The following is a 21562-nucleotide window of genomic DNA, read 5'->3' as shown; positions in this document are numbered from 1 at the left end:
CCACTGGGGAAGTCCTCAGAGGAAATGTTCTGTGATGATGCAAATGTTTTACACCTTTTCTGAGGTGTGGTCATATAGGTGCATACATTTGTAAAGACTCGTGAAACCATGCACTTAAGACCGGTGCATTTAACTGGGTGTGAATCATCCCTCAATCAGATTAGTTTAATAAGAAGAAATCCTGGTAAAATACCAAGAATATATTCTAATGTCCTGGTGGGGTTCCGATGAAAACACAGTTTTTATTTTTAAACAAATACAGGTAGACTGCAGAAGAGGACATGACATTTGTATGTGGCATTTTTGTTTGTTTGCTTTTACACTTGGGCAGACTCTGGGAGATGGCGAGGGACAGGGGAGCCTGGCTTGCTGCGGTCCGTGGGGTCGCAAAGAGTCAGTCGGACACAACTGAGCAACTGGACAACAACAAAACAATAAAACCTGCGACTCCAAACAGGATTTCACACGAGGGTTGGTTTATTTCAGGCCGTGTTCCCCGGTTTCTGGGAGGCATTCTTCATCCTCCCCTGCTTTTCTCTAGTCCAGAATGTTTCCCAGCACTGACTTGTATAATGTGTAGCTTGGCCTGGTGCATTGCGGAGTCGTGAAAACGGTTAGTTCTTACTAATACGAGTTGGGTTTGATGGGTCCCTTTAAGGGACATTTAAGGGTCCCATTTTGACTGTCTTCAAGACAGGGTGATTTACATAGAATTCAGTCCCTGAATTCTGCCCAGGGTGGGGAGGGAGGGTTTTCTCAGCACAAGTCTGACACACAGACGCGTGTTCAGGGATGTTCCTACCTCACTCCAGGAAAGGAAGCAGGAGGCTGAGAATCTCTGTGCCCCTCTTCGCTGCACCCCTAGAAAAATAGCCCATCCAGCCCAGCACCTGCTTCAGTCTAATGATTAAGGGGGGATGGTTGCCCATCTCCTGGAAAAAGCTCTGTGCGTGTCTTTGATAGAGGCTGTGAATGGCTCAGAAGAAACGTGGCCATTCTCCTAGGCTGTGAGTGAGAGCGAAGGGAACTAGGGCATGCTTCCCGCGGCATCTCGGGGTCCAGAGGGACCAGCTGGCTTGGAAATACGCTTGTCCTTCAGGGCCTGGATGGCAGACCCAAGCCGGACTGTGGCCTGCAACCCAGACTGCCTGCCGAGCGGCTGACACAGAGTCTCCATCCTCAGCCTAGCTCTAAAAGGCTCTGCTTCTTGGGCTGTGGCCCCTGGCGGGTGGGCAGGGCCCCAGTACGCACAGGCGGCGCTGGGTCTCCAGGCGGCAGAAGCGGTTCTGATTGGACACTCGGGTGGCCACGCCCAGGCCGCAGGTGGTCGAGCAGGGACCCCAGGCGGTGCTCCATTCCGGGCAGGGGACGCCAGGGGCTGGGGGAGCGACAAGGCCAGAAAACTGGGATCCTGGGGGAGAGAGAGGGGGTCAGTTCGGCAAGGTTTGGCAGCCAACTCTACCCACTGGCTTGCGGTGCAATCTGGGTCACGTTGCTTAACTTCTGTGGACCTCGGTTTCTTCCCATGTAAATTTCCTAATAGTTGATCGTTAGGCATGAATAAAATAGTGGATGTGAAGTGCTTAACAGTGCCTGGTTCTTGTCAGCACTTCTGAAATATTGGTTATCAGGCAGCTATGATGGGATTGACCATGACGGTCCTCCAATAAAGGGCGAGTGTCTCACTTCTGTATCCTCCACAAGTCCTGTGATAAGTAGCATCGTAGGGAGGAGGTTGGGGCCTGTGTGTGGTGCTGCCCGTGACCTGGCGGCAGGGATGCTGGTGACGGAGAGGCCAGGTCTGGAACAGGGTGGCGGGTTCATCGTGGTCTAGCTTTTCCTCCTCCTCCAGTCTTGCTCTGCTCTGTTAATATTTTGTGTCCTTCCTCTGTTCTTTTGTAACCCGTGGTTCTTAACTGCAGACCGTTTTGCCCCCTGGAAGATACTTGTCAATGTTTGGAGACATGTTTTACTGGTCACAAGTGAGGGGTGGAGGCTACTGAAGTCTAGCACAGATGCTGCTAAACATCCTACACTGCACAGGACATCCTTTCACAACAAAGACGCGACCCGGCTCAAATGTCACTAGTGGCCTGGTTGATACACCTTTTGTTATCCACACATGTGTAGGATGTCTATGTGTTCATATGGCTGTAGACACACACATATGCACACACACAGTGGAGTTCAAATTACATATCCATTGCCCTGGCCTGCTTTTTACATGTAAGGCAAACCTATCGGCATTCACCAGTGTACTGGGTTGGCCAAAAAGATCCTTCGGGTTTGTCTGCATCAACTTAAGGGAAACCTGAAGGTATTTTTGGCCAACCCAATATTTAAACAGATGTATCATATTCCATTGTTGGGATGATAACAGCTAAGGCCCTGGAGTGCTGTGTGCCAGGCTCTGTCCTAACTGCTTCGCTTGTATTTACTCATCCAGGCTTCACAACAGTTCTGTGAGGTGGATGTGCTTATTCTCATAGTTGGAGGAGCTGAGACAGAGCAGTTAAACAATTTTCTCAGAGTCACACAGTTGGGCTTAGAACTCAGGCAGCCTCCATGCTTAAGCTGCCGCATTCTACTGCCTCTCCGGCGGCACCATCTCCTATGCAACCAATGCTCTCTTTTCGGTTGCCTTAAAAAATCATATTCATATAATAATAATAATAGTTTCCCTAGTGACAATATGCGGAGAAGGCAATGGCACCCCACTCCAGTACTCTTGCCTGGAAACTCCCATGGATGGAGGAGCCTGGTGGACTGCAGTCCATGGGGTCGAGAAGAGTCGGATTCGACAGAGCGACTTCACTTTCCCTTTTCACTTTCATGCATTGGAGAAGGAAATGGCAACCCACTCCAGTGTTCTTGCCTGGAGAATCCCAGGGACGGGGGAGCCTGGTGGGCTGCCGTCTGTGGGGTCGCACAGAGTCGGACACGATTGAAGCGACTTAGCAGCAGTGACAATATGTATAATTATGGCTGATTTGCATTGTTGTGTAGCAGAAACCAGCACAACATTGTAAAGCAATTTGCCCCTAATTAAAAATAAATTTAAAAAATTAAAAAACAAAAATCCTAGTGACCTACCATACATAACATAATCTCTCAAACTCAAGAGTTTACAGGCTGAGGTCACTGTCTTTCCTGCCGACCTCTAGGCCCACATTCTGGAGGCAACCACCTTGCCCCATTCAGTTTAGAATTCCTCTTTTAATAAACCCCAATAATGACATAATAATATTATATAATATTTAAACTGTGTTATATTAATATGTATCCATGTCAGTATAATGACAATCTATATTATAATAATATACCTCTATATTATACCTCTGCTGTGAAATGTGAGAACTTGGTTCAAGTGTCCTAACCCTCTTTTCCTCTCTCTACTCTGCCACCAATTTTTATTTTTAATTGTGTGTTATTTAAAATCATATACTTGCACCTCTGCATCTTGTTTGGTCAGTTCCATTTTCCTAAGAGTCCCCTTAGCCACCTGCCCCTCCTAGCTTTTGTCAGTATAACCTTGGCTTTGATGTATCCAGTTGTCCTGGTACCTAAGAGGCCCCGCCCCGCCCCTCCCCAACCCCTCCCCCAACCCCTCCCCCTCCCCCATTCCTACCCCACCCCCATCCCCCGCCCATCGCCCTCCCTCCACCACTCCAAACAGCCCTGGACCAGCCCGGCACTCACCTTGGGCTGGGAGGGGCTGGACTCCCAGCCCCACTCCCTGGTCGCACACCCATTCAGGGCAGCACTTGCCCGGGACCTCCACCCTCCTGGGGTGCGGACAGTCCCAGCTGGGGAGCCGCACGTCCTCGCTGCAAAGGGGCACACAAGTAAAGCCGCCGTCCTCGCAGCGGCAGCGGAGCCTGCAGTGAGGCTGAAAGGTCTCCCCGTCCCGGTAGAGGCGGCCGTTCACCTCGCAGCTGCCGTCATCTTCTCCCCCTGCGGAGGAGAAATTGGGCCTCCATCGGCGACCCCCCAACTTTTCCCTGGGCAGGGCTGCGCCCGCCGCCTCCTCCGCCGGGTCCTCTCTGCGGAGCTGGTCTGGAGGCGCTGGGGACGCAGAGCCCTTGGGGAAACTGAGCGCTGCAGGGGCTCCGCCCCTCCTCCACCCCAGCCCACCCCCAATCAGAGCGGTCCTGTCCTGTCACCCGCAGGAAGACAGCGTGCCAGGCTGCTTCCTGGAACAGGCTTGCAGGAAGACTGGCCTGGTTCCAGCTTGTTTGCTAGCTGTGGACTTTGGCCAAGCGATTCTACTTCCGCTTTTAGTTTCCTCACCTGCAAAGTGGGTTATGAAGTGAAGTGAAAGGCGCACAGTCGTGTCTGACTCTTTGCGGTGACCCCATGGACTGTATAGTCCATAGAATTCTCCAGGCCAGAATACTGGAGTGGGTAGCCGTTCCCTTCTCCAGGGGATCTTCCCAAACCAGGGATTGAACCCAGGTCTCTCGCATCAGAGACGAATTCTTTACCAGCTGAGCCACAAGGGAAGCCCAAAGTGGGTTATAATGGTACTTATTTAAGTGTGATATAGACTATAAATGAATGGTGTTTGTAATGAATACAACATGAAGGAGACCTTCAGTAGATCCTAGCTGCTCTGTTGTTGTTATTAGTATAAATTATTATATATTATTAATAATATAAATATTAATGTATTGCTGACAAGTGCTCAGTCGTGTCCGACTCTTTGCAACTCTATGGACTGTAGCCTGCCAGGCTCCTCTGTCCATGGGATTTTTCCAGACAAGAATACTGGAGTGGGTTGCCAATTCCTTCTCCAGGGGATCGTCCCAACCCAGGGATGGAACCGGGGTCTCTTGTGTCTGCTGCATTGGCAGGCAGATTCTATACCACTAGCATCACCTGGGAAGCCCATATATAATATAATTAATAATATGTATTATTTAATATAAACATATAAAATATTATGACTATTATATATGCATGGAGATTTCATGCCACAAACTTTCCTTGTCCATCTGCTGTGTTACAGTTACCACCATCAGGTCAGGGCTTAACTTGCTAGCTGTGTGACTTGGGGTAAGTGACTAAACTTCTCTGAGTCACTTTAACAATAGCAACGATGAGAACAGTGATTAGAACCTTCAGGGACACATCTAACACAGGGTTAGGAATTCAAGAAACACTCTTTGGAGGAAGCCCTCAAATATTATGGGCATCACAGCCTCTTCCTCCACTGGCCATGAACTCCTTGAGGGCTGGGGCTGAGAGTGTTCATCCTGGCATCTCCTGTGCCAGCTCAGAGCATGGATGGGACACACAGAACCACAGGAAATGCCCCTGGAATGAATGCCTGGCACAAGACTCAGCACATGAGAGACACTGATAAAATAGTCCTGATTCCTTATTCCTTTCAGATACACCGCGCCCTTCCTGGGTACCACCCACTGTGCTCCCAGACAGGACTGAGAGCCAGTCCTTACCCAGGGGGACTCAAGGGTCAGTGCAGGGCACAGATGTGGACGCTGCATCTCCAAGACAGAATAAATCGAGAGCCCTGCAGAGGTGTCTGTGAGCCACTCAGGAAGTGCAGAGAAAGGAGGGTTTCCTGGATATGTGGGTGGCACTTCAGCTGGATCTGGGAGACAAGACTCATGGGAAGCTGCTTTTCCCAGGTCTGCTGAGAAAAACCTCAAATAGGTCCACATACATGCGGGAATTTTAGAGGCACAGAGACCTGGTTCAAATCCCAGGGGATAATAACTTTAGCAAGGTTTCCTGGCATCTCTCCTGGGTCCTCCAGTTCAAAGCTGATTGGGGTGGGGGTGGGGGGGTTATGATCCCTGGGCAGCAGTCTCCACCCTGGGATCTGTGTGCGTCATGTGCATGGTCCCAGACACCATGAGGCACCTCCAAATGTACTTGCTGTGAGACCCCCACACCTATGAAAGTGAAAGTAAGGTCGCTCAGTCGTGTCCGACTCTTTGCGACCCCATGGACCCACACCTATACACACGTATAAAACCCTTCTCCTTCTGGGCTCTCTCCAATGGTCTCCTTGTCCAGCAGCTTCCCCCAAATAACTTCAGGGCATAATCTTGTCATCTGGTAATTTCTGCATCCCTTTCTCTCTGAGAGTCCCTGGCAGGAGAAGGAACACCAAGGATTTGTGTTTGTTTGTTTGTACCCGCAGCCACTTGCATATTAGTAAAGAACCTGCCTGCCAGTGCAGGAGACATAAGAGATGCGAGTTTGATGCGAGTTTGATCCCTGGATCGGGAAGATCCCCTGGAGAAGGAAATGGCAACCCACTCCAGTATTCTTACCTGGAGAATCCCGTAGAGAGAGCAGCCTGGGGGTTTACAGTCCATGGAGTTGAAAGAATCTGACACGACTGAAGCAATTTAGCATGCACACACTTGTACATTGTAGGACCTTAGGCAGGTGACTTAACCTCTCTGAGCCCCAGTTCCTTCACCCTCAAAATAGTGATAATACCTCATTATTAAGGATAAAGTGAAATCATGTATATAAAGGACTTGTTCATAGTACATGCTCCATAAATGGTGCCTGTTACTGCACCATTAGGGCTTCCCTGGTGGCTCAGAGGTTAAAGCGTCTGCCTGGAATGCAGGAGACCTGGGTTCGATCCCTGGGTCAGGAAGATCCCCTGGAGAAGGAAATGGCAACCCACTCCAGTACTCTTGCCTGGAGAATCCCATGGAGGGAGGAGCTTGGTAGGCTACAGTCCATGGGGTCGCAAAGAGTCGGACACGACTGAGTGACTTCACTTTTACTTTCACTGCACCATTACCCCACCAAATGGTACCTTCACACAAGCCCCACCAGAACTGTCATTATTGTTTATGCACTCAACAATTATTTACTGAGTGCCTACTATGTGCCAGACATTGCTCTAGGCAACTTGTGACATAGCAATGACTAAAACCAGCCAAAATCCTGCCTTCACTGGAGCTTCGCTCTAGTGGAAACAAACACAAGAAACAAAGTTGAGTTTGTGATGTTAGATGTCGATTAGTGCTCAAAAAATAAAGGAGGGCAGGTTTGAGGAGTAGAGCAGGGTTGTAATTTTTCAATATGGTGATCAGGGAAGGCCTTACTGAGAAAGTGATGTTTGGGTAAAGATGTGAAGGAGGAGAGAGAACTTGCCATGCAGAAATCTGGGGAAAAGAATGCCGGTAGCAGGAACAGCCTGTGCAAAGGCCCTGAGGTGGGAGCGTGCCTGGGGTATCTGGGAGGCCAGTGAGGATGGAGCAGAGGGCAGGAGGGAGTTAGACGGGTCAGAGAGAAAACAGGAGCAGGGTCCTTGTTGCCTGCTGAGAGGGCTTTGGCTCTTACTCTGAGAAGATGGGAGGCTACGGGAGGCTTTTAGGCAGAGGAGGGACTTGACCTGTGATCTGATTTACGTATTTAAAGGAGCCCTCAGTCTGCTGTGTTGAGAACAGACTAGGGACCAAGGACGGAAGCAGGGAGACAGTTAAGGGGTCTCTGCAAAATCCAGATGAGTTACGGTGGGGATCAGGCCCGGTGGAAATATTGTGAAGGATTTACTGGTGGGGAGTGAGTGGGATGTGGAAAAAGATGAGAGAGAAGTCAAGGATGACTCCAGAATTTGAGGCTGAGCCACGGAAAAAAGATGGAGTTGCCCTTGGCTGAGCCGGGGAAGCTCTGCTTTTAAAGTGAGGGAGAAGGGCTTCCCTGGTGCTCCAGTGGTTAAGACTTAGCCTTCCAAAGCAGGGTTGTGGGTTCGATCCCTGGTTGGGGAGCTAAGATTCCACTTGCCTCAATGTCAAAAAACCAAAGCATAAAACAGAAACAATACAGTAACAAACTCAATAAAGACTTAAAATGGTCCACATCAAAAAAAAAAAAAAAATCTTAAAAGAAAGCAAGCCACACTGAACATGCACACAGCTCAGAGGCAGTCCCCGAGAGAGGGGCTGTCCAGCTAGTGGGTGAGAGGAGAGATTTGGCCCAGCATGTTCCCTCCAGAGCCAAGACCCAGGCTCAGTCTCTGTGCCGTCTTAGTTCTGCCTCGGCTGAGGCTTCCCTAGCTCCCAGCCTCCACTCAGTTCCAATCATTACACACTCACGAGCACCTGTAATTCATTACACATTCATGAGACACATTTGGTGTCACCCAACCAGAGCTGGAAGTTGCAGAAAGGAGCAAGGACCAAACAAATTTTTGGCCTCCAGGTATTCAAAGTCTGAATCAAGGTGGAATAAGAAAAGCCCCATAATAAATTTAGTGACAGTAACTAGTCATATACTGAGCGGCAGACAGTAGAGTGAAAGAAACAAAGATTGTGGAGTCAGCTCCCTGTGTTCAAATCCCAGCTCAGCCACTTTTGAGCTGTGTGACCTTGGGCAAATTACTTAACCTCTCTGGGCCTCTTTTTTCCATTTACAAAATGGGGATGACATTAGGAGCTACTTCATATGGTTGTTGAGAGGTTAAATGAGGTGATATTTTGAAACTCTAGGTAAGTGCTAGGCATGTGTTCAATAAACAAATTTTGCCAAGTGCTTGACATGTGTGATGGCTTCTCTAGATAACAGCCTGATAAGCTAAGTGTTGCTTTTCTGAGTTTTTTCTTTAGGTACATTTTTTTCTCCCTTCATAGGTGATATTTATTTGATTTTTTAAATGGAAGTATATTTGATTTACAATGCTGTGCCAATCTCTGCTGTATAGCAAAGTGACTCAGTCATACACATAAAGACATTTTTTACATTCTTTTCCACTGTGGTGTACCTATAGGGAATCCAATATAGTTCCCTGTGCTATACAGTTGCTATACAGTAGGACATTTTTGTTGGTCATTTTTTTTAAAATTTTAATTGGAGGATAATTACTTTACAATATTGGGATGGTTTTTGCCACACATCACCATGAGCCAGCCATAGGCATACATGTGTCCCCTCCAGCCTGAACCCCCATCCTGTCCATTTTATTTATAATAGTTCACAGCTGCTAATCTAATCCCAAACTCTCAGTCCTTCCCTCCCTGACCCCTCTCCCTTGGGCAACCACATTTGTAGGTACATTTTTATTACCAATCATCTCTAAGTTTATAAGAGACATCACCCCTTTCTCATTATTATACTCCCCTTATCAGAAAAAAGTATTTAACAGGGATTTACCATTGATAATTTTATGTCTATAAGTCCTTTTAAAAAAAAAAAAATTCGTTTGGCCGTGTTGGGTCTTAGTTGCAACACATGGGGTCTTCCATCTTCGTTGTGGCATGTGGGATCATTTTAGTTGTGGCATTTGGGATCTAATTCCCTGACCAGGGATCGAACCCAGGCCTCCTGCGTTGGGAGTGTGGAGGCTGAGCCGCTGAACCACCAGGGAAGTCCCTGTAAGTTGTGTTTTTCTTTTTAACAAGTTTTTTTTTTCCTATAGATGGATTCATTGTCAGTGATTCATGAGCCTTTCTTCCTTTCTCTCTCCCATTCTTTTTTTAAAGTGCTACATGTACAAAGATGGGAACGGTAAAGTGCTCTGTAAGGCTTATTTAAAAAGAAAAATAGAGTACAGAACAGTCCCCACCCCTTTCTATTTCTCTAAAGCAGTGGTTCTCCACTGGGGGCGATTTTTCTCCCTAGGCAACATGTGAAGGGAGATGGTCACGACTTGCTGTTTGGGGTGCTACTGGCATCCAGCAGGTAGAGACGAGGGATGCTGCCTTAATTCCTATCATGCACAGAACCGCATCCCACAGCAGAGAATTACTCAGTCCCAAATGACCCGGGAGCAAAGTTGAGAAACCCTGACCTAAAGCCCACGCGGAGGGCACAAGGGTAGAGTGGTGGGAGGTGTAACATGCTCAAGGTTGCTAGGAAATAGCAAACTCAGGGTTCACAGGTTCAAGGGCTCCCAACCCCAGAAAAAGACAGAACGGAATGCTGCTTCAGAGCCTGTTTGACCCAGCCCCCAGCTGTGTAACGTTAAACATGTCTGTTAGTATTACGGAACCTCAGTTTCCTCATCTATAAAATGGTCTGAAAGTACTTACCGCAGAGGATTATTGTGAGGATCGTGTGACTTAGGAGGTAAGTGCTTAGTGCAGGGCCTGATACACCTTACGCCTGAAATAGAGAGCTGCCCTTTCATTTTCCCAAGAGTGTCGTGAGGGTTCTGAGAAAGGGTGGTGACCTCTGGTTTGAAGAATCTGGGAGGGCTGATCAGGGGAGGAGGTGTTTGCGCTCGGCTTTGAAAGATGGCTAGATCTGGATGGATAAGAAGGGAGGTAGGCTGTTTGGGTAGTGGGTGTGATCTGAGCAAAGACAAAAGAAGTGAGGAGCGGGCTTAGGGAACCTTGTGTCACCAGGTTTGGCTGGGAATGAAGACGACTTCTCCTGGACTCAGGACCTGAAGTCCTTGACCCCCTCCCCATCACCCCCTCCACCAGACCCGCAAACCTGCTTACAGAGGCACACGGCCCCCCGGCCGCCAGGGCCCGCCCCGGGCTGGCAGACCAGGCCCTGGCTGGGGTCACAGACGTGGAGATGGTCGCAGGGCTCCCCCAGCCGCCGCGCACATACCCGGCAGCAGTTGCAGCCGTCCAGCACCAGGGGCACCCCCGGTGGGCATCGGGGTGGTGGCCAGGGACAGGCACATGGTGTGGGGCACAGCTGGGCACACACCTGCAGAGACAGAGACCTCCCTCAGCCAAGGTCATTCAAGGTGGGCAGTGAGACCCTCATGACTGACTCCTTCTCTGCCAGGCTGTGCAGTGTAGCATCACACCTTGGCCCCAGAGTGACATAGACCTGGCCTTGAACCCCAGCACCCCCACGTCACTCTGTATGAGACAGCATGGCATTGTGGTCATGAGCAAGGGCTCTGGATTAGAATTCCTGTCTTAACTCTGTCGCTTATTAGCGGAGCAGCCTTGGGCAAGTTACTTAAGTTCTCTGAGCCTCAACTGCCTCATCTGTGAAGAGGGGGCAATAATATATAACTCAGAGGATTGTTTTGAGGAGTACATGAAATGAGGCATATAAAACTTTTAGTTCACAGCCTGCCATGCAGGAGATGCTCCATGCATTTAGCTATGATGACTGGTATGTGAATTATAATAGCGGGCTTAGCCTCTGCCTTCTGGGAACTTACAGAGGCAAAACCAACAGAACAGAGGATTAAAATGACAGGGTACTATACGTTTTCTAGCAGGAGGACTGTGGATATTTATCCTGAGGACTGAATAAATCAAACAGTATCATGGATGTTTTTGATCTTTGGAACAATCTAGGATATGTTTCCAGATGAGCCTCAAATAAGCCAGGAAAACTTGGCCTCCTGTGGGACTTATCAATTCAGAGCTTCCAGAGGCCCAGCCCTGGAATCTGTTTTTAACGAGCTATCCAGGGGTGTTTGACGCACAGCTAGGTTACTGGTACCTCACCTCCACTCTAACCCTTCTCCCCGCCATATAAAGATGGGGAGACTGAGTTCCAGAGAGAGGAAGAGACACAGTCCCCGTGGGTTAGCTACTTGGCTGGGAGTGTGCTTCTCCACTGAAGACCCACAGACCCAGAGTGGGTGTAGACTTCCTGTAACAGGGAAAAGCCCCAGCCAGGGTCCCACCCCCAGGGGCAGGCTCAAGGTATCAACCCAAGTGTCCTGACTGCCCCTCCTCACTTAGGACCGAGAAACAACCAAACCAGAAACCAGACACTCTAGGTTCCCCATATGTCCATTGGAAGGTAGGGACCGAGGGCCATGCATAATTCAAGGTGTTACTAGTGACCCACCCCACCTGAGGGCCCTTGGAAGTCTGGAGGGTTTTGTGTAGAGGATTGAAGAATTGGATGCAGTTTTGGAAGGTGAAATTAATAACCTCCTAATAACCTCCTGTGTGTGGCCCCAAAGCAGGCAATGACCTCTCTGCCCTAATCCCTACCTTTCCCACCCTTAGGACTCCTAGTCCTGCAAACCTCTCTATGGCCTGCAGTTCCCACCGTGGCCACTAGGGGCCGTTCCAAACTGGCAGACCTGTGTGTGTGTGGGAGGGTGGGTCACAGACCAGGAAGCAATGACAGGGCCCATCTACGATGGCACTGGTAACATTAGATGTGAGTGTGCAGCTGTGTGCCTGGAGCCTTGCCAGAGGACGAGTTCCCATCTCCGCAGGCATTTCAAGCAGGAAACTGGGTGACACCAGATTCTAGAGAGGATGGTCTAGCCTCACCCTTCAAAGTGAGGTCTGGACCGGCAGCAGCAGCACCGGGAAGCTTGTTAGTCATGCAGCATCCAGGGCCCTTCCTTATGACTCTGAATCTGCATTTTCATAAATCCAGATGTGATCCACATGGCACTGACCTGAGAAACAATCAGCTGGACTTTGGGTTTCCCTTCTAAACCCTCAGAGGCTGAGCTCCCTGAGTTGGTGGGAAATAAGCAGGGTGAGGGGTAGGCTTTTGACCAGAAATGGCTCTTGGGTCCTTTCCTCCTGAAAGCAGAGGTGCCAGGACATAAGCTGTGTGCTTTGCACCTGGGTTCTCACTTTGGGCTGTCTACAGGGCAAGCTTGACAGGGCTGGATCTACAGGAGGGACCTGATGACACCGATGCCCGTGACTGTCATTCACCACGGGCACACCATGCGCTGAGCTCTGTAATGTGCTAGTTTAACCCTCCAGTGGGAGCTACAGCATTATGCCCATTTTATTTATTTATTTTGGCTGTACCATGTGGCGTATGGGATCTTAGTTCCCCGACCAGGGATTGAACCCGTGCTCCCTGCAGAGGAAACACGCAGTCTTAATCACTGTACTGCCAGGGAAGTCCAGCATCATACCCATTTTAAAGACAGGGAAACTGAAGCTTAAAGCAGTATAGCGACATCACCAATAACAGGTAGATCAGGAACAGAATCAAGGTTCATATGCATCCAAGACCAGGCTCTTAACCACACCCACCTCTTGTCACCTATGGCTCTGATGCTAGCTTAGCCTCTGCGTCAACTAACTGTTTGTTCAAGAGGGATGGGGACAAGTCAGGGAGGGTGTTTCAGCACAGCCAAGGAGGGAGAGGTCCTGTCTAGTCTCTATCTCTACACCCTTTCCAACCAGCCCATTCCCATGTTCAAGCTGCCTCGTCACACTTGGTTGTCCCAGACCTTCCTTTGCTGTGGTCCCCAGCTGCGCAAGAGCCCTGGACAGGGAATCTTCCAAGCAAGACTTGAGATCCAAGTTCTACCACTGACACGCTGTGTGGCCTTGGACACTTCACTGCTGCACTGAGAGGGAGCAGTTTCCTCCTAAGTAAAATGAGGTGGAGACCATCTATCTTGGAATCAGGGTTTTACTGAGGTCATGGCCAACTTCTGGTCAATGTGGCCTGGCTTGTTTCCAGGTCTCTACCACCTGTCTCTGTCCACAGGCCTGAGCTCAGGAGCTCACAACCTGCCTGCGAGACTTGAAATTCTCTCTCTGAGGATTGTCACGGCTTTCATGTGTGTGATGACTAAGTCCCTGCGTTCTGAGTGGGATATTGCCTGGCTCCCTGGGGCCTGGGAAGAATGGAGGGCTGGGGGAGAGAACAGTGAGTCTAGGACTGCTTCATTTTGGCCTATCGTTTGATCCCAGGCCCAGAACCCCAAGTCCCCAGCTCCCCCTACCCATGCCACCCTTCCTGGCATCATGTCCTGACCATCCCGGTTTGGAAGAACAAAAAGCAAGGTTAGGATGCCAGCAGGGTTCTCAGCCTTCCCCCAACCACTGCCTGGATCCAGGAGAGAGGCGTTCCTGCCTGCGATTCTCAAAAGAGCATGAAAATATAGTGAGATCATAGCTTGCAGCAGGGCCAATCCCCATGACACCGGGAACTTGGCATTTGCTAAGGTGATGGCAGGCTCAGCAACTGTGGCCTCGGTCCAGGTTGGAGGTGGAGAGATACAGACTGCAGTCCCCTCTCCTCACACCCAGGCCAGTCCTGGCCTCTGTCTCCTCTATTGCTTTGATGCTGTGTGGTTTCAAGCAAGTTGCTTACCCTCTCTGAGCCTTGCTTGACTGAAAACAGGAAATAATCATTCCTGATGAGGTTGTTGGGCATGTTAGGCAAGGTGGATGTTCCACAAGCCCTTTGAAAATATCCCACAGGAGAAGGTCTTTATTCTCTAGAGCTGTCTCCCTACCCCCTCCAGCTAGGGTCAGCAGGCCACTCACTGCCTGAGGGCCCGACAGCATTAATGCCTTTGTATGAAACTTCCAATGGGCTAGGCACCCAACATCCATTCAAATCCTAGCTCCTAGTTAGACAAAGCAGGCCCCCTCTTGAGGCTCCCCATTTATAATGAGGGGACCCACTTCTGTTTGCAGAGGGACTTCAGGGATTGGTAATCATGAAAGTCCTCTCTTAAACATTTGTCATATTCCAGGTCCTGTGCTCGGCCCTGGAGATGAACTATGATAAATGACCTTCCCAAAGGCCTCATGAACATTATACCCATTTAACTGAGGAAGGAGCTAAGACTCAGAGAGGGGAAGGGATTTGCCTGAGGTCACACAGCAGACTTGGCCAGAGGGAAGCAGCTCTCTGGGCATCAGGGAGAGAAGCTCAGCTGAGCCCCAACAGAGGAGGCCCACAGGAATTCTTCCAGGGGGTCCTTGGCTGATTTCACATCTCCCCCACCACACCAAGGAAGCCAGCAGTACATTTCGGGGCCCAGGGCCCCCTTACCTTGGAGAGGAGACAGAGGAGGGAGAAGGCGAGGAGGTGGGTCTGAAATGTGCCTCTCATGTCACTGTGTCCCCCACGGAGCCAGCTTTGAGCCTCGGAGGCAGGACCTGTAAGTCTTTATGTTCCGGCGGCTGTGAGGTCACTCCCAGGCACGCACGCACACACACACACACACACATACACGCATGCACACACACACGCTGGCCTTTGTAGCCCTGCTTCTCTCCCATCCTCATCTTCCCACTGATGAGCCCATTTACCTGGAGGTGAGACCTCCGAGGCCACCAAGAGGGTGCTTGCCAGTATGTGTGTGTGTGCGTGTGTGTGTGTGTGTGTGTGTGCGTGCGTGTGAAAGTCAGAGCCAGTGCCAATGCCGAGAGCCTGTGACAGGCTGGCAGGGGCCTCTGTAGCTCCTCCCAGCCCCAAAGGGCCTACCCAAGCCGCTGCTGGAGCCGCTGGAGCCCTGCCCCAGACCCCCTGGCCAACCCTGGCAGTAGAGGGGGTGCTGTAGATCCAGAAAGTGCTCCACAGACACCCCCTTTGCAGAGCTGACCCAAGTCCTCCTAAGCCCCGTGGTCCGGACTCCAGGCGGCTTCAGCGGGCCTGCGGTTTCTGGCAGGAAGATTGGCAGCCGTCCAGAAGCGGGTGTGACCCACAGCAAAACTTCCCTGGGCGGCCCGTTTGCTTTTGGCAACCAGGAGCCTCCCCATGGCCTTCTTGCTGAGCTGTGGATGGTGACCTGCGGTGGCTGAGCCCACGCGGGCTGGACCTAGTGTGTGCTCTTGCTGGGCCCTGCTACATGAGGGGGTCCTCAACAGTGATCTGCAGGAACCAAATCCTTTTTGTTGAATTCAGTCAGCTCTGAGGCCCCTCTGTGGTGTCTCCAGTTCCTGAAGAGGAGGTAAGCTGAGAGGGGGAAAGGACAGTAAGTGGCGGCAGGTGGAATTTCAGGGAATATAGAGGAAGGGTCCTGTTCAGACAGAGGGTGAGGGTGAGCTCTCTGAAGTGGGAGCCAGGGATGAAGGGAGTGAGAGAGGACGATGCTGCAGGCAGAGGGAACAGCACACAGATGCCTAGAGGTGGGGGACCGCGTGACAGCAGGGCCTATTCTGGGAGCCAAGAATGCCTGCTGTGTCTGGAGCCGACAGTGAGGTGGGAAGCGGTGTCACACATGAGGGGGTAAGACACATGAAATTCACACCACCAGAGACTCTGTGCTTCCAATGCAGGGGGCCAGGTTCGATCCCTGATCAGGGAACTAGAACCCACAGGCTGCAACCAAGAGTTCACAGGCTACGACTAAAGATCCTGATGCTCTGTGATCTTTAGAGGGGTGGGATGGGAGTCGGGGCGAGAGGGAGGCCCAAGAAGGAGGGGATGTATGTATACATATAGCTGATTCCCTGGTGGCTCAGATGGTAAAGAGCCTGCCTGCAATGTGGGAGACCCAGGTTTGATCCCTGGGTTGGGAAGATCTCCTGGAGAAGGGAATGGCAACCGACTCCAGTATTCTTGCCTGGAAAATTCCATGAATGAAAGAGCCTGGAGGGCTACAGTCCATGGGGTCACAAAGAGTCGGACACGACTGAGCGACTAACACACACACGCATAGCTGATTCACTGTGTTGTGCAGCAGAAACTATCACAGCATTGTGAAGCAATTACACTCCAATTTAAAAAGGAATACTGGAAGTAAAAGAAAAGCAGTGCAGACCCCACATGCCACAACGAAGACTGAAGATCCTGCAAAGACACAGCTAAGCCTCGGTGCATCCAAATATATAAGTAGATATTTTAAAAAACCTCACCACCAGTATCACTAGGAGCAGGAAGATATAAAGACATGAGCTTTGACTGTAGAATTTGGCAAAGGTAATACGAGAGGGGGGGGGGTGTCAAATGTGGCTGGAGAAGGCTTTGGCCCCCATCATCTCCCCCAGTATCCCAAATCTCAAAGTGATGGAGCTGGACAGCAGAAGAGTCGGGAAAGGGCAGTTGGCAAGGAAGAAAAGTGACTTGATGCTGGGAGCAGTTCCAGGACGAGGAGTTGATGTGAACAGAGGTTGAAGATGAAAATGTGGGATTTGATCATTTAGGGCTGGAGGAAGTGGCTGAGGGTGAGGGTTGTGGGTTGCCAGACTTGGAGAGAATGAGAAACAGTGTTATTTATTCAGGCTCATGTTTGAGTTAGAAGCAGGCCTAGGGTATTTTACACCCAGAGTGGATCAGTTTTGGAATACCCACCACCTTCATATAACAAAGTGTTATCTGTCATCATTGTGAGAAGAAACAAATATAGTTCATTTATGAATTAGAATTTTGTACTTACCATGCAAAAATGTTACCCTTCGCAGTCTACACTGTTTGACTTTTCTAAATTTTAAACACAAATTAAAATTTCAAGAAGTCATCTTGGATGACAGACTTGAATTACCTGTATCTTCATCTTCTCCATCACTCTACAGCCATTGTTTTCTTTGAATCTACTTGTGAGATGCAGAAATATGTAATACCGCAGGGCTGGAGGCAGGAACTGTACTTGGAGCAAGTACAAAAGATTCCAAGCTGTTAGGAACTCTCTTGGTGAACCTGTGTTCCTGAGACCCTGTGTGCTGCTGGCAACTGCGTTCCTAGAAATTCTCCATGTCGAAGAGGTTTATTAAAGGATAAATCAAAACATGCTGATTTGAAGCTTAACTACATGTTATTAAAATACAACTGGTGTTAGTCACTCAGTCATCTCTGATTCTTGACATGGACTGTAGTCCACCAGGACTCTCTGTCCATGAAATTCTCTAGGTAAGAATACTGGCGTGGGTAGCCATTCCCTTCTCCAAGGGATCTTCCCATCCCAGGGATCAAACCCTGGTCTCCTGGGTCACAAGAGTTGGATACGACTTAGCAACTAAACTACCATCCCAGGTGGCGCTTGTGGTAAAGAAGCTGCCTGCCAATGCAGGAGACACAGGTTCAATCCCTGGGCTGGGAAGCTCCTCTGGAGAAGGAAATGGCAACTCACTCCAGTATTCTCGCCTGGAAAATTCCATGGAGAGAGGAGCCTGACAGACTAGAGTCCATGGGGTCGCAAAGAATCAGACGTGAGTAAGTAGCTGCACATTTATTTATTTATTTTCTATGTTTTGGCCAGGCCAGGATCTTAGCACCTCAATCAGGGATCGAAACCCATGCCTGCCACAGTGGAAGTTCAGTGTCTTCACCACTAGACATCTAGGGAAGTTCCAGGTCCCTGGTTTTAATAATAATGAAAGTGATTACATATTGAGCACCCAGTGGGAACTGCCCCTGTGCTGAGTACTTGTTATAAAAAGTGGTGTTTCTAATCCTTGTCATCCATACCTTAATTAAAAAAAAAAAGAAAAAATGAAATCCAGAGAGGTTAAGCAGCTTGCCAAAGGTCACACAGCTAGAAAACAGAGCCAGATTTTCAGCGGAGGTTCATATGACTCCAAAACCTATGCTGTGGTTATTTATTTTTGCTACTGCTTAGAAAGCTCTCTGTGGCGTATATATTTTTTTAAATTGAGGGGTAACATATAAACAGAAATGCTTACAGTGCACTCGTGTTAAGTGCACATCTCGACAACTCTTCACATATGTACACACCCATGTAACCACCACCAAGATACATTTCCAGAAAGATTCTGATGCCTCTTCCAAGACTGTATGCTCTGCCTCCCAAGGTACTCACTGTTCTGACCTCTGTCACCATGGATTAATTTTTGCTGGGAGAAACAGTTTTGTTTTGGCTTTTTATTTTTTCACTTTTTATTTTGTGTTGGCGGATGGTGGACTAACAATGCTGGGATAGTGTCAGGTGAACACTGAAGGGACTAGGCCATACATACACATGTATCCATTTGGGAGGAACAGCTTTGAACCACTTCTTCCTCTGAGGCAAGAAGGAAGATAGAAAAAGCTAGGAGGCATGAGGAGGAGGTAGAGAAAGGCACTTTGTTCACAGCAGTATCCTATCCTAGGAGGAGTCCCGCCCCCATCAGTGAGAGGGTGAGGCTGGGTGCGCTTTCCAAGGGAAGTGAAGGAGGCTCGGAGTGTGCCGCACCGGGAGGTGACAAGACACCAGTGGAGTGCTGCCTCCTGCCGCAGGGCCCCTCTGAGTCAGAGCGTGTGTTTGTGCTTGGAACTTGTTCTCTCTAAATAACCAAAGTTGGGCGAGTGTGGACAGCGGGCGGTCCTGGGGCCTGGCCAGTTCAGGAAGCACGTGGGTTGGCATCACAGCGTTGGGTGATGAGAGTGTGAGTGATGAACGCACATCACAAAATGCTGAAAATCCATGGCAGGAGCTGCCCCTGTGCTGACTGGTTACTGGGGTTCAGGCCCCCAAAGTGCCAAGTTTGGCACTAGAGGGATGTGGCAGTCTGGGGAACCCATGAGACTTTTGGCTAGTGCTATAGGTTCCCCTAAATAAGACCCTAAACGGAGCACAGATGCTCTTTGGCACTACTGGAAACAAATTTCAGGCTTGTAAGCCAAAAAGTCCCCACTTCAAATCCTGGCTCCCCCAGTGACTTTTGGCACTGGGACCAGGATGCAGAAAGAGAGGAGCCAAGGGAGAAAAATGTAAGGAACTCTCACTATCAGGTGCTGGCCTGGCACGTGTAGGACCGGGAGAGTGAGGGACTCCTTACAAGTGAGGCATCCAGGCATACTTCCCTGGCGGTCCAGTGGTTAAGGCCCTTTGCTTCCACTGCAGGGCAGGGTGGGTGGCTGGGTAGGGGGGTGGCGTGGAGCGGGAAGAAACCTGCACAAAATGAGTTTATGGTAGGAACTCAAGAAATAGGGGTTGACTGGCTAAATGACAACTCCCTATCCCAATGTTTGAATTGGGGTACATTAGGCCATGCTGAGGTCACAAATAAACTCCAAGATCTCAACAGGTTAATCCAACAAAGATTTAGCTTTGGTGGCAAATGGTCCAGTGAAGTTGGGCAGATCTTCTCCATCTTGGAGCTGCATCCTCTCAAACCACCCTTCCCTACCCATTCAGTTGCTTCTTTGAAATGAAGAATTTCAGATCCTCCCCTCCCCTCCCCGCCCCCCCCCCCAGCAGGATCTACATTTAGTAAGACTCCCAGGTGGTTTGTATGCACATTGCAGTTTGTGAATCACTATTCTAGACCAGTGGGCTCCAAGGTCACCTTGGAGAAGAGAGATGGAGAAGGCACACTGGCTCTTCACTGCCTCAAACCAGAAGTGATGACGTTCATCCCTTCTGCTCATATTTCATTGGCCAGAACAAGTCACGTGACCCCGACTTGACTGCAAGGGAAGCTGGGAAATGTGATCTTTCTCTGTAGGTCCCTGAAGAGGAATCAGAGTGAGAAACATGACATATTCTTTGCCACAGTGTCTGAGGATCTGGGACACATACCTCTGTGGCCTTTGATTTCACCCATTTTTGTTTGTTTTGAGATGGCCTTCTTGTTCTTTCAGACCCGAACCAGGCCTAACACTTGAGAGTCTAGGAAATGCCTCTGAAAAGTGAAACTGGGGAAACACCTCTTTAACTCAGGGTGCAGCATATGGGAGCCAGGAACAAGTGTCTGCAGTTGCAAGGATGAAGCCAGTTTCAGCCATTCACAGCTTGTCAGCTTCCTCCCTGCCTTCCTCTTTTGTATTCATTGCACATCTACATGCCAAGCCCCGTGCAAGAAGCTGGAGAGATTGGTGTGTGTGGGGGGGGTGGGGGTGGGGAGGTGGGGGTGGGTCTGTGTGAATAAATGCTCAATGCTGGGGACATCACTGTTGCTACAGTAGGGTTGTGGGGACAGACAAACCCAAACGGACCCTGACCCCAGCAGGGCTGGGAGAGTCAGGGCCAGTGCTCCTATGGCTGGATGTACTCGGGTGAGAGGGAACCCCATACCATGGGAAGATCAAGAATCAGATGAAAATCCCAGCTCTGACACTTGCTACGTGGCTCTGTGTAAGTGCCCTCACCTCTCTGGGACTCTCTTTCCCTTTTGTGGAAATTGGGATCTGAGCCTGATGGAGACCCATTCGAATATCCTTTCTCCCCACCTTCCCTCATAATCAAACCCTGATTTTATTTGGGCTGGCAGTGCACTCAACTTTGCAGCGAGGCATGGCCATGTGACCAGTCCCAGCAATAAGATTCATGAAGAAGTGTTATGTGCAAATTCTGGGAAGGCTTCTGAAAGGGGCATCCCTTCTGTCCCAATACCACCCTTCCTTCCTTCCTCCTGCTTCCGGTCAGTCATCAGACATGATGGTGAAGCTTGACAGCCATCTTGGACTGAGAGGGTGTCTTAAAGATGGCCCTCAGGTGCAGAGGAAGGAAGAGGAGAAATAAAAACGGAGCCTGGATCTCTGATGACATCAGAGCTGCCGTGTGCACCCCAGACTCCACCTATAGCGGCTATTCACGTGATTTTAAAAATAGTATACATGTTACATACAAGAATACTATGAGAGTGTTCATATAATGATAATATAATGTTACTATATATATTATTCTGTCTGCATATAATATGTGCATGCTTATGCCCCTTTGTTTAAGCCACAATTGTTTTGAGTATTGCTGGTGTAAAAGTATTATTGATTTTTATTATTGATCGTGTATCTGGCAAACTTGCTCATCTCTCTTATTTGTTCTGATACTGTCAGATTATTTCATTTTTCAAGGTAAGGGACCACACCATCAACAAAGAACAGTTTTATCTCTCCCCTTTCAACCTTTACACCCCTTGTTTTGTCTCCTTTTAGCCGTAGCCGGACTCCGGCACTACATGCTACGCGTTTGTTGTTGTTGTTTGGTCGCTAAGTTGTGTCCGACTCTTTGCGACCCCGTGGACTATAGCCCCTCAGGCTC

At 49.5% G+C, this 21562-nt stretch overlaps 1 protein-coding gene and 1 non-coding gene across 4 annotated transcripts; one reads left to right on the top strand and one right to left on the bottom strand.

Moving 5' to 3' along the window:
* Positions 1 to 217: 217 nt before the first annotated feature.
* On the bottom strand, positions 218 to 18045 carry CCN5 (cellular communication network factor 5). Of its 3 annotated transcripts, none has more exons than XM_061437687.1 (5): positions 15127 to 18045; positions 14692 to 14806; positions 10437 to 10653; positions 3700 to 3954; positions 218 to 1411 (listed from the first exon to the last, which is right to left on the bottom strand). In XM_061437687.1, exons 2-5 carry the CDS (start codon positions 14749 to 14751, stop codon positions 1191 to 1193), a joined length of 753 nt encoding a protein of 250 aa, XP_061293671.1. In that variant the 5' UTR covers positions 14752 to 14806; positions 15127 to 18045; the 3' UTR covers positions 218 to 1190. The 3 variants fall into 3 exon arrangements, with proteins under 3 accessions (XP_061293671.1, XP_061293672.1, XP_061293670.1); XM_061437688.1 differs by lacking the exon at positions 15127 to 18045 and adding an exon at positions 14952 to 15120 and having other exon boundaries at positions 218 to 1945; XM_061437686.1 differs by lacking the exon at positions 15127 to 18045 and adding an exon at positions 14952 to 15120.
* Positions 6569 to 6641, top strand: TRNAS-GGA (transfer RNA serine (anticodon GGA)). The gene has a single exon. It is a non-coding gene; the product is annotated as a tRNA-Ser (tRNA).
* Positions 18046 to 21562: the final 3517 nt, after the last annotated feature.

This window comes from Bos javanicus, chromosome 13, assembly GCF_032452875.1.
Source record: "Bos javanicus breed banteng chromosome 13, ARS-OSU_banteng_1.0, whole genome shotgun sequence".
Taxonomy (NCBI): Eukaryota; Metazoa; Chordata; class Mammalia; order Artiodactyla; family Bovidae; genus Bos; species Bos javanicus.
Note: the sequence above shows the minus strand (reverse complement) of the source record. Positions and strands in the feature narration are given on the sequence as shown.